General features: G+C 40.1%; 1 protein-coding gene across 1 annotated transcript in view; it reads right to left on the reverse strand.

Moving 5' to 3' along the window:
* Window positions 1-11,617: 11,617 nt before the first annotated feature.
* LOC137972756 (E3 ubiquitin-protein ligase TRIM71-like) overlaps window positions 11,618-12,500 on the reverse strand; it is a 2,232-nt gene continuing 1,349 nt past the window's right edge. The window contains exon 1 of the mRNA XM_068819471.1: window positions 11,618-12,500. This exon is cut by the window's right edge and continues 1,349 nt beyond it. Within this exon, the coding sequence (XP_068675572.1) occupies window positions 11,618-12,500 (883 nt within the window).

Genomic DNA, 12,500 nt, shown 5'->3' on the forward strand with positions numbered 1-12,500 from the left:
CCCGCTGGCCAAAAAGCCCGAGGACTCTGGGTACGAGATTGGTTTCAACCTAGTTTGATGCCGGTTGAAAAAGTTGATCAACCAAACCAACCGAAAACGGTTTTTTCCCAATAGAACACGGAAAAACCCAACCAACTCAACCAACTAAAAACGGTTGATACCAATAGAACACGACCTAAGATACAATTGCGTATACTATCATCAGCAAAACAATGTACGTTAGGAAGATGTTTCTCTATGATAGTAAATAGCTTAGACGCATAAACTACAAATGATTAAGGCCCAAGGCAACACCACAATCCAAGTCAAAATTATTTGACAGAGTTCCATGTATAGAGATTCGCTGACTTCTTTGAGAAAGATAGGAGTAGCACCAATGAAGAGCATTCCCACGTAGACCAACTTCATTATGCAAACGATCGAGCAACACATCATGGGTTGTTGTGTCAAATGCTGCACTGAGTGTCATGTAATTATTTTTTTTGTCACCAGTTTGCAGAAAGTTTTAGCCACTCGTCTTGTTCGTTAGTGTGAGTGTTAACTACTTATCGTACGATTCCCTAGTGTATTATAGATTATCTGATTTAGTGTTGTTTAGTGCTTGGGTCCGAGGTCAAATTAATTCCACCCGATGAGGTACAGTCATTTCATGTACAACACTTACCCCATCCCCACAGCGTCGCTCGATCGTTCGTAACAATGGAGCTGTTCGAAAAGCCGCTGTGGGGATGGGGTGAGTGTTGTACATGAAATGACTGTACCTCATCATGAGGAGTTAATTTGACCTTGGAGCCAATGCCGTGACCATTTTCATAATCATCAGCCACCGTGGAATCGGAAGCAGAAAATGCTCATTTCCAGCCAAGTGCGTGGGGATTTTTTTGACGACGAAACATTCACCGAGGTTCGCAAATGATGGGCCTGGGATGGATTTTAGAGTCGCAAACCACCTCTGAGCTGACTACGCGTGCTTACGGTCGAAATCTTAGCGTGCTGCCCTGACTTCGTCTTAGGACGGGAATGACAGTGATTTCACGGAATGCCCGAAACGGTAAAATAAGCACCAAAACGCACAAGAATACACCAGAGGTGAGTCAGTTTTATTCATTTTATTGAATGAACGTTAAATTGAGCGTTTTTTAAGGCTTCATAATCGACGGTATTTTATTTCCCATAGGGCCGATTTACACGATGCGATTTTGTCGCATGCGACAAGCTCATGACAGGCCTACGACATGACTTACGATTGTAGCAGCGTTTTAAAACATGTTTTAAAATGCTACAACATTTTTTCTGACGTACACAACAATTGTAAATCATGTCGTGGGCCTGTCGTAAGCCGTTGTCGCATGCGACAAAGTCGTACCGTGTAAATCGGCCCATACAAAATCTTATAACGCGTTTAAATTCTCAACGGCTGCCTGTAACCCAATACCGCTTGCACTCAAACGTCATCTTCCCACTAGTAATTAATTATTACACGCTCGCTATTGAGTGACGTGAAATTGGGCTGCCTATGCTCTAACCAACTGAGCTATGAAGCCAGTGATGTTGGGAGCTGGCCATTTGTGGCTTCAAATGTTCCCACGATGAACGAATCAACAAACAAAATGATATATGAAATGAATCATAATTATATTGAACTGTGGATATGAAATCAACTTAGTGAAGCTATGATCCTTGCATTCATAACTGCAAGGATTATAGCTTCACTTGATTTCATATCCACAGTTCAATATATGATTCATTTCATATATCATTCCATTCGTTAATTTTTAATTTATTGAAAAGACTGTGGAATTTTCTTAAATAGATCATTGTACAGTAGTAGCTAAGTTACCAGGCCTAAGAATGGAAGTAAGGCTGCCGGTGACCCTGGTTTGATACAAACCTTTGTGCCTTTTTAATGTCAATGTAGAATACAGTTCTAGGAACTACAATAACACGATTTCCATGTCTTGATAAAAGCAGTGAGGTCTGTGTCAACATAAGTTCATCAGCAGCCTCACAGCCAAACAACTGTAAAATGGCCTATTCTAGTCAGTCCACCTTTTTCTGTAAATGGTGTGAAAACACAGCTATTGACCATTAAGAGTGCGCGTACTATCGAAACTATTTTACAAAATCTGATAGAGTATGCTTAAAATAGCTTTGAACAGTTTCAACTGTTTGCTTAACGGCTGCCAAAGTTATACTTCAAAGAACATGTTTCCCGTCATGTGTGTCCGCGCTTGGATGAAAACGGTGGCACATGGTGTTGATGTGTAGCATTCAAAGCACTATTGTGTGCGCTCATCCAGCAAGATGTTTTGCACATCAGCTGTAAGGTTGACTATTCTTGACAACGTACTTATCAAGTAAAATAAATGTATTGGATTCACCATTTGCTTCTTCTGTAGCGATATATCGAAAAATATGTGTATGGACCAATGCTAAATAAACGTTGTATTACCTTATCTGCGGTGAACTGTCGTTCTTTTGCCTCATAAGTGATATTTTGAGCGATTTTGAAGATGTCGAGTTTTTAAACAATAACCAATCAACAATAACGGCGTCCAATCAGAAAGAGGCAATCAGCAGAACAGTTTAATTGAGGTTGACACAGATGAATCTTGTTACGCATTTCAACCACTCGAAAGGTATGGGATTTTGATTTTCTTTAAGGGCTCGCTCCGGGCCGTTTGGATGAATTTTGGAGCGAAAAGTACTAGAAGAAGCGTGAATCTTTTGGCCATTCTCCTGCGAAGGTTGAAAGCGAAGACAAATCGCAATGCGATTTTCTGGGGAAAAATCACCCTGGCGCTGAAGCCGTTCCGTTGCGATTTCGTGGAAGTCAGATGAGTAAAAAATCGGACTTATTAACAGATATAAAGCGATTTTCTCGTGAATTTTATTGTAACCTTGGATGGCTTTACAAACAAGGGACAGTATATCTTAATGTCATCATGTGTCAGTGCGTCTTTCTTCAATATCAACCCGATTTCCCTTATAAAAAGACGTTTTTCGTGAAATCATTTCACTCTGGATGTCTGTAAAACACTAAAAAAATTACTCAGTGGTACATTTTGAAAAATGTCACCGTATCTTGACAATATTTCTTTGAAAAAAACCCGAATTCTGTTGAGTTCTATGGATCCCTATGGAATTCCAAGGTTGTTTCTGCCGCAAAAATTGGTAGCAGCTCATCCAAAAATTAATCGCCATTGGTTTGCAACCCTTACCCCAAACAATAACTAAAACAATAGAAAGAATGACATGTCATTGTTTCGTGCAAGGGTTGCAAACCAATGGCGAGTAATCTTTGGATCAGCTGCTGCACTATTACGGGCCACACCTTCCAAATCTAAGGTCATTTCCCGGTACGCATACATCAGAGCAACGCAAGACAGCCGTTCCGTTTCTCTGGTGGCATGAAGGTAGGTTTTTACCCTGTGCATCGAACTGAAGGGGCGCTCCGGAGTGGCCGTAGAAACCGAAATTGTGAGAAGAATGGTGAGTACTATTCTTGTACCCAGGTCTCTTATGGCGAGCGAAGGCTCGCCACAAGAGATCTGGGTACGAGATGATGGTGAGTACCGCATTTACGTTTTGGTAGAGGACTGGATTTGTGTTCTCAAAGGGTTTCTGTCAGGATCGATCGCTGGGCTCTTACCAGGAGAATGCTTCCACTTCGTTTTCCATCGAAGGATCTCAGTATCATCACGATATTCTCTCTTCTCAGATAGATCGGTTTTGTACGTGCCATATACCTTATCCCAAACTTCCCGCTTGTAAATGCATGCATGTGGCTCTTTGGGGACAAGATATTGTCGTAAGAATCGCTCCTTGTATGACCGCAGCCTGTCTTGCGTTTCTCGTACAAGATGATCGTCAAGGGGGGAAAATGCATGGCTCTTTCCCAGTAAGATTAAGGAGTTGGGGGCTCGAACATTTGCGCTACTTGTTCCCTTCCTGTGGTTCTTGGCCTCCTTGGCTCGATAGTGAATTCGGCTGCCATCTGCTTCCACCGCTCGTATACCTCTGTCCAAACTAAAGGATCGGCTCTCTCAGTTTTTATGATATTTTATGACCGCACGCACGCACGCACGCACTCCCTCACTCACTCACTCACTCACTCACTAACAGCACTTCCGAAGGCTCTAGAGTGAAATTTACACACAAAGAAGTCAAATTCGACTACCAATTGGAAGACTATCTCAAAACTATCACAAACCAAGCACATAGAATAAGTATGACAAAATTGCGTCTGGGGGTTCATAGCTTTCGAATACAGACTGGGAAATACGAAAATAGAGGTGTACCAATTGTATTACAAGTAATTGTATGATCTTTTAGTTAATTAGTTATTCTTGTAGATATCATCACCTTTATTGTAACGAGACCGATACCTCCCTTTGGAGAGTAAGGCGCAATAAAGATTTACTGTTACTGTTACTCACTCACTCACTCACTCACTCACTCACTCACTCAATCACTCACTCACTCACTCACTCACTGACTGAGACCGATAGTTTCATAACCACTCAATCATCCAGTCAGTGCTTATCGCCCCAGAACTCTAGGAGAAGAAGCTTACCAAGCACTCCTGGTGGATTTGATCACAAAGAAATCCAGTCTGTAAAATCTTCAATAGCAGAAGTAATTGAAGAAAATGTCACGCTTAAAGAAACGCTTCACAGCACGACACGCACTCTGCAAGATCTTCAAGCTACAATTAAATCGACAACAGCTGAATTGCAACAGTCTAAAACTGAAACTCAACGATGTTATGAATTAATTATCAAAGAGCGGTCATTGCGTGAGTCCATCGAAACAGAACTTCAGAACCACTTCAAGAATTTCGCAGCGTACAAAGCGAAGACAACTCAAGAGATGACACAACTATTTGCCCGCGTTCGAACAGCAGAAGAGAAAGCAGAACAAGCCAATGATCATGATGAAACGATACAGCAAAGGAACACATCTGTGATGGAAGAAAACGTGTTAATTCAAAAAAGAGTGGATGATATTGAGAAAGAATTGAATTCTATCCAAGAGAGCATTTTTAATGGTGAAGTTGTCGCACACCGGAAATCATTATCTCGAGAATCCATTGTCCTTTCGCCTGAAAACGACAGGCCCCCAGCCAGCTCCCAAGATCAACGGAAACAAGTTACTCAAGAACAAAAAGCCTTCAAGAAAATAAAACCCGTCGGAGACACCATTATTTTTGGTGATTCTAACACGCGCGGCCTTGAAAGCCGTAGATTGACCATGGGCATTGGATCACTTAGCGGCGCAACGTTTGATTCAGCTATCAAGTATCTACAAAGTGATCCCACACCAGACGAAGCTGTCAAGCGTGTCATTTTTCACCTGGGCACCAACCATATCCACACGGAATCTACTACTGAGAGCCTGAGAGATAAATTGAATATCCTAGTCACAGAATCACGCTCCAAGTTCCCAAATGCCAAAACTGCCTTCTGCAAAATCCCACCACAATTCAACAACAATGGAGATACCAAGAACGACAGGATCGCTCAATTAAACGAGGAAATGAAATTGCTGGATGTGGAATTTATAGATGTTAAAGCGACGGAGGCAAGCCTTTTTACACGTGACGGAAAGCATTATAACAAGCGAGGTCTTGCTGTTTTGGCTGGCGCACTAATACAATGGGCAAGAAAAAATGGACACACTTCCACTTCGCCACGATCTAAGCAACAGTCACATAATCCAAGAGGAAAACATTTCAACACTCGACCAAGTGGAACTAGGAACCTATCAAGGGACCCGTCACAGCAATTGCTGAATTTACTTCTGGCTACACTTCAAAACGGGGGATGAACATAAAAGCGGAAATCAACAGTAAGCTTTACTTTAATAGTCACTTACTTTCACCAGCTTATGCAAATCAATCTAGTCGTATTTATTCGACTGATATTATTCTATTAATTTTTTACGTAGCCCAACAGTTATCGTTTATTTTTTTAACGTACTTTAATTTATCTAATCATTACTATTATTTCTTCAAGATGAATAATCAAAATAACATTTTTAATATAATTTCTTGGAATATTCAAGGCCTAAAAACTAGGCTTAAACCGACGAAACAAACCGTCTCGAATACCAAATTGAACATTAAATCAATTAAATCTAAGCTATCCAAATTTGATATTATCTGTCTCCAAGAAACATGGGCAAAAGACGAGACATTAACTTTTCAAGGGTACACAGTATACTCAACCGTTAAAAACACCGTAAGCAGACGAGGCCAAGCAGGGGTATCGGTATTGATTCGAGACTATCATCAAAATTTTGTTTCTCGTATACACAGTGATTCCCCCAACATAATTTGGTGCCGATTACATAAGCAATTGCTTGGACTCCAGGCAGACATTTTCCTGGCTGCAGTTTATCTACCCCCACTACAATCACAACGAAAGGCAGGAGAAGACGTTATCAGTATCTTAGAAAAAGAAATTCATAAGTACTCTACCCAAGGCCCAGTTCTCTTACTTGGTGACTTCAATGCGAGAACGGGGACATTAAACGATTTCATTGAAAACGATACGGATGACTTTTTAACAATTCATAATACCTACAATCGAGACACGGATTGCCCAAAGCGAAACAACGCGGACTACACAATCAACAAAGTAGGAAGAGAAATATTACGATTATGCATAGGAAATAGATTGCGAATTTTGAATGGCAGGCTAACAGGTGATCTCGATGGAAAATACACTTGCTATCAAACTAATGGGGCAAGCACAGTCGATTACGCACTAGCAAGTGAAGACCTTATAAAGACGATATTAGGATTTCAAGTTCAAGCCTTGACAACCTACTCAGATCATTGTCCTATCAGTCTAAAATTAATTCCCTCCCGCTCTCACATGGTAAAAGACAATGCACCTAGACAACCACTATGCAAAGCGGCACCTACTCAAAAGAACTTTAACCCTTTCAGGCCCGAGGGGTTCCCCATTGACGAGTAAAATCGTCTGGCGTTAGACAGAGTAAAATCTATAAGTGCCATTTGGCACTATCGGGCCTGAAAGGGTTAAACGGGGACATAGTTTTTGGATGCTGTTAGCTTAACCCTTTCAGGCCCGAGGGGTTCCCCATTGACGAGTAAAATCGTCTGGCGTTAGACAGAGTAAAATCTATAAGTGCCATTTGGCACTATCGGGCCTGAAAGGGTTAAAAAGTTTCTTTGGAAGGCAGATTCAAAAGACAAATTTCTCAGTGCATTATCCAATCCTAATGTTCAAAGATTATTTGATTCCTTCAACTCAGAACACCACGCATCAGTAGACGATGAAATCTCGCAATTTAACCAAATTATCAATTCGGTGGCCAAATCATGCCTAGCAACATCGCGGAAAACATCTAAAACTACCAAAGAAAAGAAACCATGGTACGATCACACCTGCAGACAGTTAAAGAAACAACTGCAACAATCAGTAAAGAAAATTAACCCCAGTTCTCACCAATCACTACGACAAGATTATTTTGTTCTTAAAAAGAAATACAAAAAGCATGTCAAAATGATGCATAAAAGATACAAAAACCAAATAGTAAATGAAATTAATGCTTTACACCCAAAACACAGTCAAGATTTCTGGAGGTATATTAATCAACTTAGAAAAAGCGATGCTGTCGAAGAGGAAACCTCTGTTTCGTCAGAAGATTGGATATGTCATTATCAGAAATTATTATATGATAGCCAGGAACTGCACACCACTTTGGACTTTTCAAATGAAGATATGGACTGGGAAAACGAAAATTCACCGAATAACGACATTTTAGGGCAACCTATTACGACCAACGAAATCCATGAACAAATATCAAAACTCAAGTTGAAGAAAGCTTCGGGTATGGATTGTATCCTTAACGAAATGATTAAACACGGACGCTATTATCTAATGCCTTCATTAGAAAAACTGTTCAATGATATACTAGACAGTGGAACATTCCCAACCCATTGGAACATAGGTGTTATAAAACCGATATATAAAAGAAAGGGTGATAAGCGGTCTCCAGCAAATTATAGAGGAATCACATTGACGAGCTGTTTAGGAAAACTATTTACATCAATCTTACAATCCAGGCTGAACAAGTTTATCGAACAACATAACATCCTCAATCCAGAACAGTTTGGATTTCGCCCAAATTCCCGAACAACAGATAGTTTATTCATCCTACAGCAACTCATTAATAGGTATACAAAACAACATAAGAAACTTTATGTTGGCTTCATCGATTATGAAAAAGCGTTTGATAGCGTGTGGCAGTCCGGGCTGATCTATAAAATCTACCAGTATGGAGTTAAAGGCAAATTCTTTAAAGTCATTAAATCCATGTATTCGTCGATTAAAAGTTGCGTCAAAACTGATGAAAGCTCTATCACAGAAATGTTCTCATGCAACAAAGGAATAAGGCAAGGTGATGCCTTAAGTCCAGTTTTATTTTCATTATTTATGAATGACTTACCGCAATACTTTAGGGACAATCATTGTCCAGGAGTAATGATTGGAAGCCATTCTCTAAATTGCCTCATGTATGCTGATGATTTGTTAGTTTTAAGTCCCTCTCCAGAAGGACTACAGAAATCGATTAACGTCATTAAAAAGCACGCAGAGGAATGGAAGCTGAAGGTGAATACCAACAAATCAAATATCATCATCTTTAGTGGGAACGGTCAAACCAAAAACAAGGAAATTTTCCAATATGGTTCAGAAGCATTACCTATCGTCGACAAACAAACATATTTGGAAAAAGAAATGACCTCATCTGGTCGCTATACCTACGCAAGAGACATCCTTAGCAAAAAAGCTTATAAAGTTCTTGCGACAGTGAAACGATTGTTCTCCAATTCGGATACGACCACAATTACAATTAAGAATAAGCTTTTTGATGCCCTTGTCAAACCTATACTACTATATGGATGCGAAATATGGGGACCGGAGCTATTATCATATAAGACCCATTTTGACAAAAGCACTATCGAACAAGTCCATATCAAGTTCTGTAAACAAACACTAAATACCCCATGGTACACAGAGAACATTGCCTGTAGGGCAGAACTTGGACGGTACCCTTTAAGTATAGACATAAAAGCTTCAATATTTAGTTACTCGCTTAGATTGCAGCATAAAACAGTCAACCCTCTATTAGAGGAAGCCTTTCATCACGCAAAAAGTCACAGCCAATTTTTTGATGTATTAAATAATGACGAAACTATACGAATGCACTCTACAGGCAATACATCAAGCCAACTACACATTAAGGATGCTCGTTCCTCCATAAAGAAACAGCTTAAAAAGGACTACATTCGAAATTGGCTGAAGGCTCGCAACAACACTTCCGAAGGCTCTAGAGAGAAATTTACACACAAAGAAGTCAAATTCGACTACCAATTGGAAGACTATCTCAAAACTATCAGAAACCCAGCACATAGAATAAGTATGACAAAATTGCGTCTGGGGGTTCATAGCTTGCGAATACAGACTGGGAAATACGAAAATAGAGGTGCACCAATCCCAGTAGATGGAAGAACGTGTTTAGTCTGCAATAGAGGCTATATAGAAGATGAGCGGCACTTCTTGATGTATTGCCCAGGGTACGATAACATTAGAAATGAGCTCCATTCTCTCCTTTCAACACACGATGTTGTTTTCAAAAGCCTTAATGATGAGGATAAAATACGGTATTTACTTACCCTAGAAAACGAAAGCACTTCAAAGATAATAGGTAAATACACATATTTAATGTTTCAGAAGAGAAAAGACTTCCTAAATGCAAAATAATTAAAATAATAATTTTATACCAATTGTATTACAAGTAATTGTATGATCTTTTTAGTCAATTAGTTATTCTAGTAGATATCATCACCTTTATTGTAACGAGACCGATACCTCCCTTTGGAGAGTAAGGCGCAATAAAGATTTACTGTTTACTGTTTACTGTTTTACTCACTCAATCACTCACTCACTCACTCACTCACTCAGAGGGTGTTTACATGATACCGGGGCAGCTTTCGCACCGGCGCGAGTTCACTCCGGTTCTCTCTCTTGGCTCTGTTTATCACCGAAAAATGTCATGCTAGGGCGACTCAAACCTGGGCGAGTTCACCCCGGTTGCTGCACCCGAGCGATATTTCGTTCCGGCGCGAAATCTCGCAACGGAATCATGTAAACAAGGAACGACGACTCGTTCCGGCCTCCCAGTGGGCTCGAACGGGTAGCACATGCGTACTTTTCCTGATAGACCGCGCCATATTTGCAATTTAGATTCACGCCTGTATTTTATCGGCACGTGGTGTAACTTAATTTAAACACGATACGAATTCACCTCGTCATCATGTAAACGCGGGACGAAATCAAGAAGTCACCCCGATGTGAAACTCGCGCCTGTGCGAGTTTTCTAATGTAAACACCCCCTGACTCACTCACTCACTCAGACAGCCCCGATGACAATATGGTAGTGCACTTATCACTTATACTAAGTGCACTACCTCAAAAATCAACCGCAAAATCCACGGGGAATCTGGAACGAGTGCTTTAATTGGCCGGACGTGGCAAATATCCTTGTGCTTATGCTGTGTTTCGTTTTCACACGACGCGAGTGAACGCAAGCATAAGCGCAAACACAAGGAAAAGGAAAAAGTTTTGATCCTTGTGTTTGTGCTTTTCTCAACCTCGTTTTCACGGTGAAATAAGCGCTCTTATCCTTGCACTTTCGTCCCTAGTGAAAACCAGGCTTAAGTCTTGTACAGCGTTGGATAAGAGAAGATCGTGATCATTCAAAATTGATTAAATAGTATTTATGAAATTCAAGTAGACTTCTGCACGACTGATAAGCCATGTTAAAATGAAAACACTTTCTATGTCATTCAAATTTTTCTTTTTTAAATCTAATCTCGACAGAAAAGTGCTTGTCCTTAATTGGAGAGAGGTGTAACCAGCTTAACACATCACTGCACAACTTTGTTCCCAGGGCTTTTCCCTCGCTTGGAGGGGGAAGCGCCCTCGGAACGAGGTTGATTACTGCCTACAATACCTACCTTAAAAAACACTGAGAACAAATTGTAAGCAAACTCTTAATTCACAGAAAAGATAACAAACAAAATACTTCCAAATTTATCCATTTGAAACTAACAATTTCTTGTTTCCAGCGGACTTTTCGCCGTTTTTCTCTTGCTTTCCGACAGGGTAGTTGCAGATTCTAGTACGTAGCTCTTTTCATTGGAAAGGTATAAGGGAATCTTGGCTTTCTTTACATTTTGTTTCATTAACATACGAGTTTGCACAGATGGCATCAATCCTGCTATTTAAAAATTGACTTCAAATGGTAAAAGAACTTGTTAAACTTTAGTTAAATCTCCGATTTTAAGCCTTTTAGCTTTGATAACGAGCCAGTTATTAGCCATCAAAAACTGATAAATTCTTGCGTGGTAAAGGCGCTACTAATCCCATAATATTCTTTCTAAGAACTCGAATTTTCAAAGCATCATTGCTAGAGCTTATTAGAGCTTATGCAATGTACTTTCAATATTCATTAGTTTATTCTAGGCTGACTGATTAGAAAACGTTCACCTTATGCTAATACGGCAAAAATATATCATATCTTAATGGAAAACAGAAATGGGTCTGTTGACTATGCTGGCTACTATGAGATTGCCACCACTGTTTATAGCAACGTAAGAAGGAGGACGGTTTTCGAAATACTGTCCATCAATTTTACTCAAAAAATTGCCATCCAGGGCGAAGAGTTGCAGCCTATGGTTACCTGCATCACATACAATCAGTCGGTTGTACTTGTCAATAACGAGTCCATAAGGACAATGAAACTGATTATCATTGGACCCCTTACTGCCAATGTCATGTAAATACACTCCTGTTTTGTCAAATACCTTGACACAATCAGCAAAGAAATAAGAAACAAAGAATTTGTTCTGGTGATAAATAGCGCAGAATGGGGATTCATCACATTCTGGGGCACTGAAGGATTGGAGCAAGTCATTCCCGTCAGGGGAGAGGACCTTGATTTTCTTGTCCCCATGGTCAGTTATGATTATACGACCACCACTCACAATGGAAAGGCAAACTGGTATATCAAGATGTTTATCATTGATGTGTTTGATGAAGTGACCCTCCTCACTGAACAGACGAAGCTTATTGTCGCTTTTCGGAACTAAAGTCAGCAGGTCGCCAGAGTCTGTAAATGCCACCGACCAAGGTCTACCATCAATTTTTATCTCCCTTCGAAACTTAAATGTCACAGAAGAAGGTGAACAATCAGTTTTTATTTCACTTTGAAACTTTCCTTCTGAGCTAAACAGTTGAATTCTTTGATTCCCGCATTCTGCAACAGCAATCGTTCCCGTTTTCTGACTCACATCAATATCGAAAATGGTATCAAATTCTCCTTGTCCCTTCCCTTCTGAACCAAACTGAAAGGCAAATTGATATTGATGCTGATGAACTTGCACAATCCAAGGACTACCAGCC

The sequence above is a fragment of the Montipora foliosa genome, chromosome 10, assembly GCF_036669935.1.
Source record: "Montipora foliosa isolate CH-2021 chromosome 10, ASM3666993v2, whole genome shotgun sequence".
In the NCBI taxonomy this organism is placed as follows: Eukaryota; Metazoa; Cnidaria; class Anthozoa; order Scleractinia; family Acroporidae; genus Montipora; species Montipora foliosa.